Raw genomic sequence first — 19,282 nt, 5'->3', positions numbered from 1 at the left:
GTGAATAAATGTCTAACGTCACCGAACTTTTCTCAACTATAAAAGGGACTATTGCAAAGATGAGGGGTGCAGCATACGCAGCGCTCAGTGGGAGCGGTCGTGAGCAGGACGACCCCAGCACTGGATCTGAGCTGGCACAGGGAGGGGGCTTGTTTTCCCCTCTCCTCGGTGGCCAGCCCCTGGGGTTGCTGTGCCTGGGGGCTACAGAAGAGGGAACCCTTTGGGGTCTTTAATGGTGACCAAGCAACAAAGCAGGGACTTGGCTAGGTGGGGTTGGGCAAGCTCACAGGAACAGCTTTGAGACCGACTAGAAATACATGCTCCCTCCTCCCTGGGGACTTCGGTGGCCTCCCGGAAGAAGCAGATGTAGATGTGGAGAGGGACACCCTGAGGAAGGTGTGAATTCCAGCTCTACCAGCGCCGGGACCCTGGGCAAGAGACCTCACCTTCCTGAATCTCAGCGTCGGTTTCTCAACTCTACAATTAACATTAAGATATTTACAAGAATATTTAATGCCCCGGCTTTGTAATAGCAAAAAATAAAAAAATCCTAGAAATAACATGCAATAGCAGGGGAACGGATAAATAGCTAGTAGTAGACTCCTAAAATGGAATGCTATTCAATAGTGAAATAAGTTATAGGTACACAGGCAATAGAAATGGATTTTTAAAAAAACATAATGCTGTGTGAAGAAAGGAAGTCACATAATTAGAGAGTGATTCCATTTGCACAAAGTTAAAAAAAATCAAAACTAAACGATATATTAGGGATTCATACAAAGGTGTAAAACTAACAGAAAATCGAGGAGCTGATTAGCATCATTAGAACAAAATCCAGGAAAGTGGTTCTTCCGGAGGTCGCGGGGCAGGCTGCGGTGGGCCTCAAAAGGACTGGCACGGGTCTGTTTTCTAAGTTGGGTGGCGGAAACGTGGAGGTTTTATTATCATTACTGGCATCCCTTCAGCTGTATATAGATATAAATACATAAATGTATAGAGATAGTGCATATGGCATCTTTCACAATAAACAATTTGAGGCTAGAACCCTAATTCCTATGAGGCAGAGGAGATGTCAGTAAGGTATTGCAACACAGCAAACACTCAGTTTTCAGTGCTTTGGCTCCCTGGGCCTCAGTTTACCCATCTTAAAGTGAGCTGGTGGCACTGCTGAAGCTTTGTCCTCTAGCACGTGGTTCTGGGTCTCTGTTCCCACACACACACAAATACACTTGAGAGCAGGTGCTAGGCCTCATCTTTGCACCAGAAGAGTGTCCCCTCTGCCCTAGGCCACTGGTGGTTTCAAAAGTGGCAATGGTGGCACTTGGTGCCCTGGAATGGAGCTCCTGGTCCTGGTTCCAAGTCTTGCCAGCTGTGACAATCAAGCTTTTTCTGAGCATCTCAAGGGGAAAAATGGCATCATAACCTCTGTCGTCCTCACCCACGTCCACGGGTAGACACTGTAAGGTGTGTGCTCGAGTGAGGGATCCTGCCTGGTTGACCCGGGAACCTAGAAGCATCCTCAAGGGGCGGGTGGGTGCATACTGAGCTGGGTAAGAGAGCATTCTGTGGGGATTCGTGTCAACGTACCTCCTTTGCCTGGTTTTCTGCTTCAGTCGCTGTGTGTCTGCTTGCTGGACCTGCCTTTCTATTCCGCTAAGGGCCTTATTTCAGAAAAAGTGTGTCTGGCCCTGGGGGCGGCCCCACCTTTGTGCGCCTGCTCCTGTCACGCTGTACCTGTTGAGTGTTCCTGTCTCAATCTGAAAAGTGCCTGTCTGGGTGTCCCTGTCTTTATAACCATGGACCTACCTCCAGCGGTGCGTGGACCGGGCTTTGAGGCCCTGATTCACTCAATGCGCCCCTGACTGGACCTCCGTCAGTGGAGGCGTACCTGTCCAGCGTTCTTAGGTCTGAACGTACCTGGCTCTACCTGTCCCTGGGTCGCAGCACGCACCTGGGCAGTCAGTGCCTGACTCGGTGCGCATAACCGCTTCGGCGTGTCTACCTTCCCCATGCGGGCCGTGCACGCCAGCCCTCCGGGTCCCCCAGCCGCCGGGGCGTCGGGGCGCGCGGAGGCGACTGCATCCCCGCGCCCCCAGCGAGGAAGCGGGGCCCGGCCGGGCTGGCTCGGGCTGCGGGGGCGGGGCCGGAGAGCGGGGGCGGAGCAGGAAGGGGCGGTGGCCGCTCCGCCCCCTGCCTCCCGGGCCGGTTATCCCCGCCCTGGCCCGGCTTCCGCGTCATGGTCGTTACCACCACCTGCCCGCCCACCCGGCCCGTATAAAGACGCCGCCGGCCTTGCCCCCGGGACTCGGCCCCATGGAGACGCCGCCGGCTGCGGCGGACGCACGGCGGGGTGAGCGCGCGCGGCGGCCAAGGGGCGCGGGCCTCGGGGTCGGGCGGAGGAGGGGGTGGGGAGGGCTCCGGCTGGGACCGGCCTGAGCGGGAAGGACGTGGGGCCGGTCTCCTTCGGCCTCGCCGGTCCTCGGGACCCCCCTCCTCAACTTAACTCAAGTTGGGGGAGCCTGGGGGAAGGGGCACCAAGATCCAGAGGGGGAGCGCGGGGCTCGGGGCCGGGACAACCTCCGCGTCACCGAGCGCGAGGGCCAACCAGAGTTTCCCAGCAACTTTTCTCGCTCATGGGTCGCCCCGGAAACTTCCCCTCCCCCGGTCCAGGAGTCTAGCTACGGGCCTTGCGCCTCCTGGGCCTGGACTCCGAGCTCGCGGCTGCGATGGCCTCTGCGGGGAAGCCCCCGGCCCCCCCACCCGCCAGCGCACTTCCAACCCCGGGTTTCCACCTAAGAGCCCCGCCCCGGAGCTGTAGGGGCTCGGCCAGGTTCTCGGAGGCCTCCCAGGACTTCTGAGTTCCCTGGGTTGGCTGTGGGGCTGGGGATGGGGTGGGAAATGGTGTCGGATTGCCTAAGTTCAAATCCTTGCGCCACCAGCTAACAGCTGGATGACATTGAGCAAGTTCTTAATGTCTGTGGCTCAGTTGCATCCTTTGTATGATGGGATGTGATCATCTCTAGCTGGGAGAGCTTCTGAGAGGACTGACAGAGATAACACGTGAAGGTGGTTTTGCATAGTGCCGCTAGGCCCTATTGGCCCATCCTGTTGCGTGGGGAGGAGGTGGCAGAGGGGTGGGAGAGAGCCATTCTCTATGCCTAACCCTTGTGGTTGTCCCACAGGAGCTGTGACAGGTGCATTCCGTGAGCCTGAGCTGTGAGTGGCCGGTTGAGAGAGGCCCACCCTGGAAGCCAGCCCAGCCATGAGTCGCTGGGAACTTGAAGACAGCCACTGCTGCCAGGGTGCCCCCAGGCCAGCCCAGGAGCCCCCTGCTGAGGACGCATCAGCTGCCGAGCTGCAGATGAAAGTGGACTTCTTCCGGAAACTGGGCTACTCGTCCTCTGAGATCCACAGTGTCCTGCAGAAGCTGGGCGTCCAGGCCGACACCAACACAGTGCTGGGCGAGCTGGTGAAACATGGGTCAGCAACCGAGAGGGAGCGCCAGGCCCCATCGGACCCCTGCCCGCAGCTCCCTCTGGTTCCCCGGGGCGGGGGCACCCCCAAGGCTCCCACCTTGGAGCCTTCTCCCCCAGAGGAGGACAAGGATGGCAGTGACCTGAGGCCCGTGGTCATCGACGGGAGCAATGTGGCCATGAGGTACGTGTCACTTGTGTGGCCAAGACCGTGGCCAGCGGCTGGGAACGGTGGCCCTGTGTGTCTGAGCGTCTGGTCGAGCGGCCTCCAGGAGAAGTTGGACCTCTCCTCGCAGACTGGGCTAGAGGAAGGGAAGACCCTTTACTGAGGCCCTACTGTGTGTGAGGAGGCTCCCTTAATCCTCGTGGCTTCTTGGAAGTGAGTTGGGGATGTTCTAGGGGTGAGAACGGGGGCTCGAGGACATGCTCAAAGTCACACTCCTGGCAGGGAGTGGAGCAAGGATTGGAACTCAGGTCTTGTCTCCGGGGCTTGGCTTGTGCTCTTTGCCTCTCCCCGAAGGCCAGCGCTCTTAGTCTCAGTTCCTCTCCTGTGACATGAGGCAGTATAGCGTTAGGGATCCGACTGTGGGCTCCAGCTCACTTGTGGAGGAGCCTCCTTCCTGGACCTCTTCGGCCCCCCGAGGTGGTGGTTATGAGGAGTGAATGCACAAAACCTCGAGAGAAGCGAGTGCTCAGTAAACAGTCGGAGAAGTTGTTGTTGTTGTTATTATTATTCAGGCTCTGGAGCTTCTGAGGCCTTGTTGTCCCAGATCTGGGCTGCCGTGGAAGCAGGCCCAGCAACCAAGGCCTTTGTAGCTGTGACCAGGAGTGACCTGGGGGGTGTGTGACCTGGGGGGTGTGAGATGTGACTTGGGTCCCGTCTGATTCAGCTGGAGCCCTGTGGGCTGGACTGGGCTCTGGTGGCTTGCCCGGGGCCAGAGTCAGCACTCAGCTCCAGTAGCTCACCCCCACTGTGCAGGTTCTCACGGGAAGCAGGTCGGGTGGGGCCGGGGCTGCCACAGACCCCAAAGGCCTTCAATCCAGGCCCCGCCCTCTGGTCCTGCTTTCTCCAGTCCCTCCACGGGGCGGGCGGGCTGGTGAGTCACGGCTGGGTGGATCATTCACAAGGAAAAGTTCCTGTGGGTGTGGCTGGGGAGACCCCAGACCTGGGGTGGGGAGTGGGGAGGGCTCCTTTCCTGGCTGCCCTGAGGGATCTCCCAGGTGGGCTGCCTGAGGCCTGGATGCCCTTGGCCCCTCCCACTCCTGGCCCTGCTGGGCCAAACCAGCTGTCTGGCTAGTCCCAGCCCAGCTCAGCAGGAGTGCAGGTGGCCTTCCTCTGGCCACCTTCGGGTCAGTCTTCTCATCTCTGAAACGGGCTGAGCCTGGGTGGGAGGTTGAGGAAAGCTGAGGCCCGCATGCCAGCGGCGGCTGATCGCATCATGTGCTTTGAATGTTAGGGGGTCCCCTTTCAGCCTCCGACCCTGTACGGCTGGGCAAGGAGTCAGGACGGGTCTGGGACTCCTTCCTGGGGTGGGGGTGGGGGCTGGCGTGCTGAGCCCCCGGGGGAACCATGTGCTGTGTGTGTTTGTATCCTGGCAGAAGGAGGAGGGGCCTGGGAGGGAGGAGGGGCAGGTGGTGGCCGGAGAAGCCAAGCCGCCGGGGCTTTCTGAGCTGGGGCAGGAGCCGGAGGGGAATTCCAGCCTCGAACTTCCTGTCTCAGCTGCTACTGGGTTCCTGCCCTGCCGCCCCCTCCCCCCTCCCTGAGGGCAGGCGGGCCAGCCCCCACCGTATGCAAATTGTGGGGAAATTCACCTCTGTTTCCTTCTAAGGGAATTTTTCTCCACTAGCTGGGCCCAGCCCAGGCAGATCTTTTCACCTGGGCAGCTGGTCCTGCCCTGCCCTCTGTCCTAGGGTGGGAGCAGCTGAGCTGGAGTCTCCTAGACTCACACATCTTCCCAGTGTCTGATTAGCCAGGCTAGGGGACAGACCGGACTGCAGTGGGGGCGGGAGGGTGTCTGGTTTTCCTGTGCTGGCAGGGCTTCCTCTGCTGCAGAGAGAGGGACCAAAGTTAGCTGTGCAGAGACTCCGGGCCTGGGAGGGGGTGTCGGGATCCACTTGAGGGACTGGATATGTGTGTGTTCTCCTTCTGCCAAGAGTAAGGCTCTGACCACCTGCCTGGGGAATATTCTGGGGGCTAGGGCAGCTGAGAGCAGACTTGTCCCCAGCCAAGGTTTTTGATGCCCAGAGGGCATCCTGGAAGCCTTGGTGTCCAGTGAAGTCCCAGGACTTGCAGATGCTGGCCTAGGGTGGGGCGTACGCATGCACACACGTGTGTATAGAAGGAAGTAGGTGGATGCATGTGCAGTCTGCATCTCTAAGATAGGGAGCCAAGTAGAGATGCTCACACCTCCCCACGGTCTCAAGCAGGCAGAGCAGGAGGCCCAGGGAAGGGAGTGATGTGATGAGGGAAGCAGTACACCTTGTAAAGACAGACCAGGGCCCTGACCCTTCCTGGAAGGTCAGGGAAGGCTTCTCAGAGGCGATGACACCTCACACGGGTGTCCTGAAAGAGGAGCAGGAGTTTGCCAGATGCCTCATTTTTCCTGTTCCCAGCCTGTTCCTCCCTCTTAACACTGTTCACGCTCAAGTTGGGGAGCTTTTTTTTCTCCTAGATAAACTTCAGGTCTTGCTGTTAGGGACAGCAAGGCAATCCAGTGCCCCCAGACGTGGGTTCCAGTTCTGTCTCTTACCACTAGCCAGGGGAGCTTAGATGAGTCTCGGAGCCTTGGTTTCCTCACTGTGGCTAGCCTGGTAAGGATGAAGCCAGGAGGTGTGCGATGCGCCTAGTCTCCAGTAGGAGCTCTGTCCTTGCCGTCAGGCTTGGCACCTGTCTTTGTACCTGTCCGACATCCACACCTGTGGTGGTTATGAGCACAGGTCTGGCATTGCATCTCTGTTCCACTATTACTGCTGTTTGACCCTGGCTACTAACTGCCCACTGTGGAGCACAGTCTCCCCTCTGAATAAAGGGGAAAGGGGCCTTTAATGATATGACCCTCCTCAGAGGCTTGCTGATGATTCACTTACGCTCTTAGTCCAGGGCCTGGCTCGCAGCTCATAGTAAATGTTAACTTTTATTATAAGCAGCTGGCGGACAGCAGGGTGGCCCCACCTGGCAGGGACAAGCACTGCCTTCAGGCTGGACTTTGCCTCCCCTACAATCTCCAGGGACCTTCAGACCCGGGAGCCCCAGCCCCACCCCCAGGCAGCCCCCGTGCCCCCCTCACTGCCCCACCTCCCTTTCTGCCTTCTCTTGGGGCTCCAGCTCTCACCCCCTAAAGCCACCCACAGGATGTGGTCGACCGTGGACTTGCCTCTTTTGCGTAACGTTGATTCTGTTTTATTTGCCAAATATGAGAGTCTGAGTTATTCACTGAGGGGTTCTGAGGGGCGGGGGCTGTTGGGGAGGGAACCTCCCCAGCCCGGACCCAGAGCCTTCCCATGACCCCAGTGTTACCTGGGAGCCCCATCCCCCTCCCATCCTCCCACGAGCAGTTGGAAGCTTCACTTGGTTGGACTGCCTTTGGCCTCAAGCAACAGGAAAGTTGTCCCACTGACATGGGCCCTTCTTAAGGAGGCTGCAGACTGGGCCCATTTTTCAGATAGAGAAACTGAGCTAGCAGCATCACAGGGCTTGCTTCTGGATCTGGCCCCGTTTGGGTGGGTGAGGTCTGGTCATCAGACTACAGAGGGGATGGCCCATCTCCCCGCTCTCCTGCTGACAGGATCCCCGGCATCCTGCAGACCATCTTTCTGTCTCGGGGTGGGGGCCGGGGGAGGCATGCCCTCTCCAGAGGGGTGAGGAGAGGATGGGCTGTCCAGGTGTTTGGGGGAACCGGTCCTCTTGGGAGGAAAAGCAGTGTCCTTTCATTTTCCACTTAGGAAAGGCCCCTGAGCGGCCGCCTCCGCTCTGTCACTGCCTGCCCCCGTGTTGGAGGCTGGCATCCTGGCCCCTTCTCCTTCACCCTCCTCAGGTCCCAGCCCCAAGGGGTTCATGCAGGACTCAGCTCTACTCCAGCTCCAGTCCAGAGCAATCTGGTTTCTCTTCGGTTAGCCGGAGCTGTGCCTCCCCCACCCCCACCCACAGCCCTGCCTAGCGGGGTGAGAGAGGCTGGTGACTCAGTCTGCATGTGTAGTCTGTCCCCGTGGTCCCGGCACCCCCCGGGGTGGGGCAGGAACCAGAAGTCTCCAGCCGCCTTTCCCCCACCCCCAGGTGTGTTGCAAGCGACCTGACCCTCCCCCACGTGGGGAGTGGGTGGTGCCAGATTCCTGGGCGTTTCCTCACTGTCGGGAGATGGGACCTCAGGGAAAGTCCCGGGTCAGCCATTCGGGGTGCTGTGGGAACCAGCAGGGAATGCAGGCCTTGGGCCCCCAGCCAGAGGCAGTAGGCTGAGCCAGCGGCTCTGCCACCCAGGCCAGGGCAGGGGCTGACCGTGTCCCTCCTGTCCCTCCCAGCCATGGGAACAAGGAGGTCTTCTCCTGCCGGGGCATCCTGCTGGCAGTGAACTGGTTTCTGGAGCGGGGCCATACAGACATCACAGTATTTGTGCCATCCTGGAGGAAGGAACAGCCTCGACCGGATGTGCCCATCACAGGTGAGTGGCATCTTGGGGTGGGGCATATCCCACTGCCCCAGGAGCCCTGGTTCTCCCTAAGGGAGGCCCTTTGGATGTGACTGACAACTTCCAGGCCTCAAGCAGGGAGCAGCATTTCTTTTCCCAGCATTTGCTACCCTCAGCATCTCTGCTCTGAACAGTGGTCACTGGAGGTCACCTTGTGCAGCCTCTGCCTCCAAGTACCGGGTTCCTCCCTCACTGAATGGTGAGGTGCTCTTTCCACACCCCCGTGGCACAGGGGCAGCATAACATAGTGGCTGAGCCCGTGGCCTCTGGGGTCCTTCTGGCTCACTTGTTCTGAGCCACCTGCTCCTCATCTGAGACATGGGGTTGGGGGTGTGATAACCTCACGGGGTCGTTGTGAGTCCACCCATGGTAAATGCTCAGACGAGGGCCTGGCACGTGGTGAGTACTCAGTAGATGCTAGCTGTTGCCCTCATTCTTACAAGTGCCCCCAGCCTTTGCGGATAGAACCGAGTTTATCTCCCTAGATGTCTTGAGATCTGGGGGCAGGCTGGCTGGGGTCATCTGCTCCAGGAAAAGTGGCTCTGGGAGCTGTGTCCTGGTTATGGATAGAGCAAGACACTTCTCCCTGGGGCTTGTTCACAAACCCCTACAGAACAGGCCGGGTGAGCCAAGCCAAGACCCCCTCTGCCCTGAGCAGGCCTGATGTCTGGAAGAGGGAAGGAGAAGGCCCGGCTCTGTGCTCGGGAGCCCTTGCTGAGTGGGACCTGCAAGCCCCCTAGGTGTTCCTGGTTTCCAGGCAGCAAACTGTGACTGGCCCAGGTGAGGGGCTGAGGGGTGGCGCTGGCCTCAGCAGAGCCACTTCCTGCCCTCATGAACTGACCACCGGGAGGCTGGGGAGCCACATGGGCCTAGCTCTGGGTCCAGGCTGGGCCCTGACTGGGCCCTTGCCGCCTCCCAGACCAGCACATCCTGCGGGATCTAGAGAAGAAGAAGATCCTGGTGTTCACACCATCGCGGCGCGTGGGCGGCAAGCGGGTGGTGTGCTACGACGACCGCTTCATCGTGAAGCTGGCCTTCGAGTCCGACGGGGTCGTGGTCTCCAACGACACGTACCGGGACCTGCAGGGCGAGCGGCAGGAGTGGAAGCGCTTCATCGAGGAGCGCCTGCTCATGTATTCCTTCGTCAACGACAAGTATGTTCCCGCGAGGGGCGCCCGGGGGGCTTGGTGTCTGGGGGGAGAGCAGGGGTGCCCTCGGGAGGGGCGGGGCTCTGCTGGGGGCCACGGCCTTGCATCCAGGCTGCTTTGGGAGAGAGACAGACATGGCACTGCGTGAGAAGGGTTGGGCTGGGACCAGGCCAGGGCAGGAGTTTTTTCATTTAGGGGATGGAGCAGTGGCCTTTGTGATGGAATATGGTCAGTGGTTCCCCGAGAGCCTCGCCAGTTCCCAGCCCTGAGTCTCTGACCAGAGGCCAGTGGACGCAGACTGAGCCTCGGATCTTCAGGTTGCTGGCCTCCCTCTGGCCTCAGAGAGTTCCCAGCACGAGAGGTGCCCACGGCTGTGGCCCTCTGAACTGGGACCTCCTCCTCCCCTCCCTTGGGGCGATCCCACCCAGAGCCCAGGGATGTCCTGCTGGCCCGGCACGAGTTTTCTAGGAACTGCCTCCTATTCTTCCTGGTGAGGCTCGGTGCCCCCCAGCACTTAGAAGTCTCCATTCATATCTCCCTCCTGTTCTGCAGGTTCATGCCCCCTGATGATCCCTTGGGCCGTCACGGGCCGAGCCTGGACAACTTCCTGCGTAAGAAGCCGCTCACGGCCGAGCACCGGAAGCAGCCGTGTCCCTATGGTAAGACAGCCAGGTCCACCCTCCACGGCCCTCCTCACTCTTCCCCCTTCCTCTCTCGCCTAAGTCGGCCTGGGCCCTAAGTTCTTCCTCTTGGGTCCCACCCAACCCAGAGTTTCCTGAGCCTCCCCCTTCCGCCACCCACCCCTGGTCACAGCTTCCCTAAGGTCCCTCTCACTTCTCTTCCAGGGAGGAAGTGCACCTATGGGATCAAGTGCCGATTCTTCCACCCCGAGCGGCCGAGCCGCCCGCAGCGCCCTGTGGCTGACGAGCTCCGTGCCAATGCCCTCCTCTCACCCCAGAGGGCCCCGAGCAAGGACAAAAGTGGCAGGCGTCCTTCACCTTCGCCTCATTCCGGCTCTCTGCCAACAGAGCAGGAGCAGTGCAGCCTGGATGGGAAGAAGCTGGGAGCCCAGGCATCCCCGGGGCCTCCCCAGGAGGGTCCGACCCAGACCTTTGCCCCGGCGGGTAGGAGCCTCCCGCCCAGTGCGGGCAGTGGCGGCAGCTTCGGGCCCACAGACTGGTTTGCGCAGACCCTCGATTCACTGCCATACACCTCCCAGGATTGCCTGGACTCAGGCATTGGCTCCCTGGAGAGCCAGATGTCAGAACTGTGGGGGGTTCGAGGAGGAGGCCCTGCTGAGCCAGGCCCACCTCGGGGCCCTTACGCTGGCTACAACCCCTACGGGGCTGAGCTCCCAGCCACTCCGGCCTTCTCTGCCTTTGGCCGGGCTGTGGGTGCCGGCCACTTCAGTGTCCCTGCTGACTACGCCCCCCCGCCAGCTGCCTTCCCACCTCGAGAGTACTGGTCTGAGCCGTACCAGCTGCCCCCACCCACCCGAGTCCTGCGGGAGCCCCAGCTGCCGGGCCCAGGGAGTGACAGGAGCCCGTGGGGTGGGGCAGGCAGCCTGGGCAAGGAGCGAGCCAGTGTGTACACCAAGCTGTGTGGCGTCTTCCCCCCACACCTGGTAGAGGCCGTGATGGGGCGCTTCCCGCAGCTCCTGGACCCCCAGCAGCTGGCGGCCGAGATCCTCTCCTACAAGTCCCAGCACCTCAGTGAGTAAGCAGCCCTGGCGGCCCTCATGGGCAGTATTCCAGCCTCTGAGGGTCGTCAGGCTGGGCTTTGGGCCACCAAGCAGCCCATTTGCAGGCCCGGGGCCCACCCTGGAGGCTTGACAGAGGGAGAATTAAAGTAGGGAAGGGAACCCACAAACCAAAGATACTGTAGGATTGGTCCTGGCCCGCGTGGCGCCTCACCGCTGCCTGCGCAGGCCAGGAGCGATCGCCCTGTTGATACACATTGTATCTCTAGTTTAAGGAGACGCTGCCGGTACCGGCCGTCAGTCCATGGCTGAAGCCCAAACCCTCCTTTCTCTCGGAGGGCGGGGAGGGAGGCAGGGGGAACAGAGGCCTGGGCTGGGGGCCCTGTGCAGGCCCCCCACCTCCGCCCCGTCCCTGGGATGCCGGCCTCGGCTGGCTAGTTGGGCACCGTGTGCCTGCCCTCCAAGGGCCCCTCCTCTAAGCCAATGAGGCCTCGGCCGTGCTCTCTTGGGCCCGAGGCTTCATGTCAGTAAGCAAGATGCTTCTTAATAACCCACCTTCTGTCTCACTCTGTTTGCCTAGCCCGTTGCCCCTGCCGGGGTCAAGGGCCCTGTGCCCCCACCCTTTCTTCCTCCCCCTTCCTCTGTACTTGGAGTCGCCTCGCCCTTCCCCAAGGGTGAGGGGACGCATGTTATGTGTGTACGGGTGTAATGTTAAATATTTTAAGTGGAAAGTCCTTGTCTCCTTAACACATCAATAAAGTACAACATGAGCCCCTCTAAGAGGTGATGGTCTTTGTTGTGCTGGGCTTGAGCTGGCCTTTGGGGGATAGAAGGTCAGCAGGTGGGCACCCAGGACCCACCCAGTTCCACCGGCAGTGCTCCGGCCCTGTGGGGCCGAGGCATCCATATGAGGCCTTGGGCCAGGCCATGAGAGGAGGCTGTGGACATGTGGATGGGGCTGGGGGACAGTTGGGACGCAGAAGTATGGAAGGGCTTGGAGCCCTGAGGCTGCGGCGTAGGGATGGGGTGGCACTGTTGGAGGGACTGGGCTGCTCTCCTTTTCTGCCCTGTGACCCAAGCCGGGGCTAGGAAACCACCTGGCTGAGCAGAGGCTCCAGGAGAGCCTGAGGGAGCGGGAGTGGGGGGCCCTTGGGTGCTTGGCTCTGGCCCCGTCCTCTCAGACATGGCTGTGTCCTAGGCCCAGAGTCGCTGGTGGAGTGGGGTGCTGGAGCAGAAGCAGGCTGGGGAGGCAACGCCAGGGTGACCTCCAAGTGGGGGTTAAGGGTCCTGGTCCCAAACTCAAGAACTGGCTCTGCCACCTATTGTCACCTGGGGCAAGTGACTCCCCCCTCTGGGTCTCAGTTTCCTCCTCTGTGAAGCGGCGATAATGATAGCACCTACTTCGTAGGGTTGTTGTGAGGAGTCCCTGGGCCTGGCACATAGTAAGTCCTCATTAAATGGCCTCTGGGTGGCTCTCCGTGGGCTGTGTTCACCTCCAGCCACCCATCGACCTTCTCGTCTGCCCCTAGAAGGAATGAGGCCCAGGCAAGAATATGCATCCTTTTTTTCGTTTTTTTGCAGGTGGAAAAATGAGGTAAAACTGTAAAATATTTTAAGTGAAAAGCTTGGCTGTCATATGATCCCCAAACAAACACCATCAGCTGGGGAAAATGGAAAAAATACCGTTTTAATAATTCTGTCTTTGAATATCTCACCTAATTTGTATTTATTGTTTATGAAGCTTTCATAGTGTCTGTATTTTTTTTTAGAAACTGCTTTACCACAGAACAGCTGTGTAGCACGTTGGGGAAAAATGCCACATTGGCAATCTCCCTGCATGTCAGCCCCTGCCCCATTCCCCCTGAACATTCTTCAGGGTGACCAGGATGGAAATGATGTCAGCCAATGTTACCTCGAAGCCCCCACTACATGCTCTTCAAGGTGTCCCGTGCCTGTTGCTTCCACCCTCGTCGGGAGCTTTTATCTGCCCAAAGAAACGTCATTGCCTTATTTATAAAATATTTTTTCCAGTCAAGAACTGTATTCCAGATTAAGAGGCTATTTATGGGCCTTTGTTTTTACGGGACAGGAAGCTAAAATACCGGACTCTCCGGTTCATTATCAGCCACTGGCAATGCCGAGTGACTTGTCCAAGGTCCCACGGAGGAGGCCAGATCGGGGCAGGGCCTCGAGTGTGGGTCCCCAGGTTCCACAGACCTGAGGAAGGGAGGGCCCCAGACACTAGTTTGCAGGGACTCTCAGGCTCCGGAGAGGGATGGAGGCAAGAGGGGCTGGGAGCAGGAGTGCCCTCAGCCCCACACCTCACAGCCCTCTTAGGTTTACAACGTCCACGTAGGAGTCCCTCCGGCACGACAGCTGACATGACCCCCTTTCCACCTGCTCAGCGGTCGGTGCCCCAGCGCCCCCGCGCCCCCGCGCCCCCGCGCCCCCGCGCCCCCGCGCCCCCGCGCCCCCACCCCCACCCACCGAGCCCCCTCTGTCTAAGCCCACGGTGGAGCGTGAAGGCCGCAAGGCCTGGGGGGTGGCGTGGAAGGAGCAGTAGTGCTCTTGCCCATCGCACCAGCCAGCTGTCCGTAGACTTCGGGGCTCACATTCCTTGACCAGAACCAAACTCTTGGTCATTTGCTGCTTCTGCTTTGGGGAGTGTGGGGGAGAGAGGGGATGCCACAGGCAGGGGGACAGTGGGCAGAAGATCCAGGTTGGCTGTGGTCAAGAGGCCGTGTCTGGCCCAGCTGCCTCATTGGCAGGCACCCTGACAAGGGCAGCAGAGCCCACGTGGCAGGTGCCGGGGGGAGGGCTGGGCTCCGGGGCGGCTTGAGTCCTTTCAGTGCCCTGTCACTCAGCCCAAACATCCCCTGCTTCCCCCAGAAGCCTGGCCATCCAGGGTTTGGAGTCTCCCCTCCAGGCCTTTTTCTCAATCTGGCTTCCAGGTAGAGCCACTCAAAGGCTGCCAGGCCCAGTACCCAAGGATGTGTCTTTCCCACGACTAGGGGTTTAACTGTGAAGTCTTCTCTGCCACATTTTGCCTCATCTGCTGAAGTACCTTTACTCACAGGGGCCTCACTGTCACCACCCATACAAGAGACACAAGGACTCCTGCATCTCTCTAGATCTGATAAGAGGACACCTCAGTTTGTGTGGTGGCAGCACAAGAGGAAAGAAGACTTGGGTTCAATACCCCCCCCTTCCTGGCATGTGGCCTAGAACAGCTCACTGCCTTTCCACACTTCAGCTTCCCAGCCTGCCCCCACTGGAGAGCCAGGAGGTTCCGGGTTCTCATGAAGGAGAGGGTGGCGGGGCCAGAACGCGATCCTGAGACAAGCTCAAGCCACCGAGGCGCTGGAGGGGACCAAACTCGGCAGCCGCCCTGAGCCTTTTCCTCCTTCTGTTTTCCTGGTTCCAGGAGCTGAGAAGCAGACGGGGAAACCAGCGAGTATGCAAATTCCTGCACTGTTGGGAAATGATCCTGGAGCTCCCCAGCGTGGCCTCCTGCCAGCCCTTCCCTGAACCCCAACAGGCCCCCACTGACCCAGTCTTCTTGCAAGTTCTGTCTCGCACACATGGGTTAACCAGGCTTGGGGTGCACAGTGACTAAGGAAACCTCGGCATCCCTGGTGGAAACGGAACCACCCAAAACGGGATGAAATTCCCTGCCCTGGATGTCCCCGCCCACTCTGTCCCCATCCCACTTTGCCAGCCTGAGGAAAACCCAGCAGTCTCCAAAGATCTGGGGACCTAAATTAGGAACATGAGGGCCTTGGGGCTTCAGCGGAGCGGCTCTCCCAGGCACCCCCCACCAAGTGCTATAACACCCCAAACCTCACTTGTCACCTGCAAGGTGGTGTTGGGGAGTGGCTGGGACGAGGCCAACGCTTACCACCTAGCTGCCACTTCCTCCCTCCTCCCACCAGCAAAGTTCTGTGCCCTCCACCTGCCCCCATGTCTCCTGGAAAAGCCAGAGTCTGTCTCGCCTGCACAGAAGGGCAAGCCCCCCGCCCTGAAGGAGGTGCCGGGCGGGTCTCCACCAGAGGCAGCGAGCGAGTGAGCAACAGAGAAACTGGGATTCGTGGGACACAAGGCTATGAGCTGGGGGGAGGTGGGGGTGCTGTCAGCCCGAGCGCTGGGCACAACTGCTCCCGGGGGGCTCTTGCCCCGCAAGAAGGCAGTCTGAGGATCCTAGCACATTTGCCCCAGGGCTTCTCAAACCTGGCTCTTTTTTTTTTTTTTCCAGAATGGGTGGAGTAAAGGGTAGTGAGTAAGAGCCTGTTCTGGGGGCCTCCTAGTTCACGGGATGGGTGTGGGAGACTTGGCTGAAAGAGACAGGAAGTAGGGCCCTACAATTAAGGAAACCCAAGCCAGCCCGGGCCACGGTATGTAAATCTTCCCAGCCAGTTCCTGGAGCAGGAGGAGGCCCCAGGCTGTCATCCTGGGGTGTGGCCTCTTGAAGCCCATCTCCAGGCAGCTGCCAGCATCTTCAACTACTCACCCAGTTAAGAAATGGCTACAAAACTCAGTGGGAGAAAAGGATCGGACAACCCACCCCACCCCACCCTGAGCTGGGCACATTGCTGGGAAGCAGGTCACTGGGAGGGGTCCAAAGGCTCTGATTCTGGCTGCTCTCCTGAGAGCCTGCCAAAGCCAGAGGCGCTGGTGGCGCTCTGCCTGCCACCTGCTGGCGCATCCTGGTACAACCGCCTGTAGAGCAGGGGGCAGGCTCGGCCCCCACGGCCACCCGCCCTGCCTGGGGAAGGGCCTAGAGGCAAGGATCTCCAGCAGGATCCACAGATGAGAATCTAAAGAGAATTTACGGGAAGTAAGCACTAAGGCAAAAACGGGATTCTTCTTTATTTTCTTTGAGGAAGACTAGCCCTGAGCTAACATCTGCTGCCAATCCTCCTCTTTTTTGCTGAGGAAGACTGGCCCTGAGCTAACATCCGTGCCCATCTTCCTCTACTTTATATGTGGGATGCCTACCACAGCATGGCTTGTCAAGCGGTGCCATGTCTACACCCGGGACCTGAACCGGCGAAGCCCAGCCCACCAAAGCAGAACATGCAAACTTATACCGCTGCACCACCGGGCTGGCCCCAACAGGGTATTCTTAACGGCATTTGCGGCTCCACCCTGGAAAGCAACACCAGAGGTCCCAGTCATGCCTTCTGCAAAGTTTAAAGCTCCAGAAGATTCCAAGTGTTCCAGGTAACAGATTACCCAAGAAAAATTCTCAGGAACTGGAGGAATAAGAAGGAAAGAAAAAGGAGACAATAATGCAGGCATTCCCATTTAAAAAGTGATTTGGAAGATAAAGTCACAATGAGATCCATGGGTTGTGACCCTTTGGGTCAGCAATCCCACTGCTAAGAATCATGCTTGCAAAATGATGTTGGGCAACGCACTCCAACACTGTCTGAAACAGCAAAAGATGGGGAACAAGATCAACGCCACCAACAGGGGGCTGGTGAAATCGGTTCTGGTATACACGTGGAAGGGAATATGAAGCAGCCAATAGAAACGAGGCAGCTGCATTTATAGGTTTTCCAAGCTGTATTACTAGATGAAAAAAGTATGCTACCACTTTTGTAATAGACACACGTATGTGTGCATACTGCTCATATATGTACACAGTTCCCCTAGAAGGACACACGAGAAACTGGCTCTGGGAAGGACAACCGGTGTTTGAGGGGCAGGTGGACTATTCATTGACCGTTCAGTACATTTGAATGGATGCCACTGGCAGGTATTACTTACTCAAATTAAATATTGTAAAGCCCCCTAGGGGTCAGACATGAGTTGTAGGGTTGGGGGTGGGGATCTGAAGGAGGGCTGTATTGGCCAGGGGTCTCCAAAGTTTATTCTTGTACATGAACAGTGAAAACCTGCAGCATACCGACCCCCATCATGCATTAGTTGTTAAGCCATGAGAACTGCCATTTTTGAAGATCAAAACGGTTGAATATCAGCAACTGCTTGTGGTTCAACCTAACATTTATTCATAAGTTACCTACATGTACTCGTGAGCTAATATTTACATTTATTATATAAACATTCAAAGTGAGGAACTAAATAAGGCTGAGCCTGAAAGTAAATATAAATCGAAGGCCTGACTGTTCCTCCTGCCCCCATGAGCCATCCTCCACGCTCCCCAGCTTGGGGGCCACTGCCCCACGAAGTGGGGATCAGAATCGGCAACATCCAAGCCCATCCCAGCGACGAAACTTTCGCTCTACAGAAGCAGTTTTTCAAAGTGAAGATTGTTTCGAAGCGTGAAGTTCACCCCTTATAAATTCCAGACAGGATAACATTAACTTAGATGGACACAGGAACGAGAATCCCAATTCCTTCTTCTCGTGGTCTCTGCCTCTTCCGCACACCTCACCTTCCCGGGCGCGACAGACGCCGGCGGCCTGGGAGCAGTGAACGTGCGGGAAGCAGCACCATCTGCTCTGCGTCCACGCTGCACCCACCCGGTGCAGCCCCTGCGGTCCGGCTTTGGGCGCGCGTTTTTAAGCGTAACAAGGCCTCAGTAATCTGGAATAAGGCTGAGAGGCAGGGAAGTCAGAATAAAAGCCAAAAATAAGTCACAAAGTGTTTCAAAACGGCATACATGTTACTGCCTTCAAGCTGAGGCCGTTCAGCATTTGTTTTCATTCCCTCACTGACCGTATAGATCAAGATGGCAGGAGTCCTCCTTGGGACGTTTAGAGGACTTACATGACCCCAAAACCCAGAGGCTCAAGCTTGGAGCTGGAAATAATTCTGATGCCTACTTCCTACTCAAGCAGGGGGCTTTCTTCTAAGCAAACAGTATAAACTCATCGCGGAGAGAACAGTTAATCTATTTCTTGGTCCTTTTTTAACGCATTTTGAAGGCCCTCAGCTTCAGACATGCCCAGCAGCTCTGACAAGTCCACGCTCTCTCAACCCACAGGGGCCCTGTCCACATTCACGACGCTGCCCTTCAGACCCCCCTGGACCCCGAGCAGCTTCCAATCTTTTACTTTGTGGTTGTTCCCACTCTCCATCTTCAATTTGTAGGGTCTGTGGTGTTTGGAACATTTTGAGTTTGAATCCTCTTTCCCCAGCTCCCTGGAAGAGCATACTTGAGATTCCCCAGGACACAGGCAGCCAACTCCCAGAATAAGACATAAAACCTAACTACAAAGTGCCTGGACTTCTTGTTAATATCTTATAACTACCAAAAGGAGCAATAGGACAACCTGCTCCCATCGTGGAGATGAGAAAGCTCAAGCACAGAAAACCAGGTTTACCCAGATGGCAGAAACCAACCAGTAGGACTGCCCTCAGCCCTCCCATCCCCTCTTGTCCCCTGGATTACTGGAGAGGGAAGAGGACACAGCACAGGAGCCATCTTGCAGTTTGGCTCTAGTTCTTTAAACCAAGTCATCTTCTTTTCCTAAGACCTGAAGCCAAGTACTGTTCCAAACCCAGCTAACCTAGTGAAGGCAGCCCAGAAGGAACGCCTTCTCAGTGCCCCTGGGGGTGGTCCAGCTCAGGGACCACTGGTGGGGGCTGCAAAGATGGGAGGACACAGGCCACCCAGCAGACCTCTACCAAATGTTGTAGGTGGGTACTGCGAGGGCAAGTGCCACCTGAATGAACATGTCTCTCTGTGTTGGCACGTTTATTCTTTTGATCGATGACTTAATCAAAGTCATTACCTTATCCTCTTTGAAAGTGGAGCCAGTTAGTTTATAACAGAAGTTACAAACATCTCAAGCACGCGGGCAGGGATGCCTTGCGCCCTTTCCCAGACCACCCAGATGTAGGGAGCCTAGGCGGTCCTTCAGGACTTGAGTATCTCCAGCACGCCTGGCCGACGTACAGGAAAACTGAGAGGTCCTCTAATCAGTAATTAAACTTCATAGAGAAAATAAGCATAAAGCCAGCAGCCTGTCTCTAACTACGATTACATACACACGTGGGTGTATTGGTATACATAGATAGGCCTGTAAACAATACGTCTTCTCAAGAGCAGTCCTACCATAGCTCTAGGAAATAAACTATGAGAGTCAGCAATGTCTCCTGGTTTGCTTTGTGCTTCCTCAGAGCTCAGGAAACTGCAGGCACTCCTCCCTCCCAGAGGAGACAAACCAACAGAGAAGAACGCAGATGCTTCTGGTTCCCATTGGTTTTAGTTGCTCTTGTTGTTTTTTTAAGGAACAGTCTAAATATACGAAACAATTTCCTTTAAAACCCTGACACTGGAGTTCTGCCACCAAAGACACACCTGAAGACATC

General features: G+C 57.6%; 1 protein-coding gene across 2 annotated transcripts; it reads left to right on the top strand.

Moving 5' to 3' along the window:
* The first annotated feature begins 2,190 nt into the window (after window positions 1-2,190).
* Window positions 2,191-11,782, top strand: ZC3H12A (zinc finger CCCH-type containing 12A). Of its 2 annotated transcripts, none has more exons than XM_005607196.4 (6): window positions 2,191-2,350; window positions 3,183-3,657; window positions 7,989-8,128; window positions 9,075-9,309; window positions 9,856-9,962; window positions 10,149-11,782. In XM_005607196.4, exons 2-6 carry the CDS (start codon window positions 3,263-3,265, stop codon window positions 11,021-11,023), a joined length of 1,752 nt encoding a protein of 583 aa, XP_005607253.2. In that variant the 5' UTR covers window positions 2,191-2,350; window positions 3,183-3,262; the 3' UTR covers window positions 11,024-11,782. The 2 variants fall into 2 exon arrangements, with proteins under 2 accessions (XP_005607253.2, XP_023489037.2); XM_023633269.2 differs by lacking the exon at window positions 2,191-2,350 and adding an exon at window positions 2,353-3,066.
* The last annotated feature ends 7,500 nt before the right edge of the window (window positions 11,783-19,282 follow it).

The sequence above is a fragment of the Equus caballus genome, chromosome 2 (genome assembly GCF_041296265.1).
Source record: "Equus caballus isolate H_3958 breed thoroughbred chromosome 2, TB-T2T, whole genome shotgun sequence".
Lineage (NCBI taxonomy): Eukaryota > Metazoa > Chordata > Mammalia > Perissodactyla > Equidae > Equus > Equus caballus.
The sequence above is the reverse complement of the archived record's forward strand: the minus strand, read 5'-3'. Positions and strand labels throughout refer to the sequence as shown.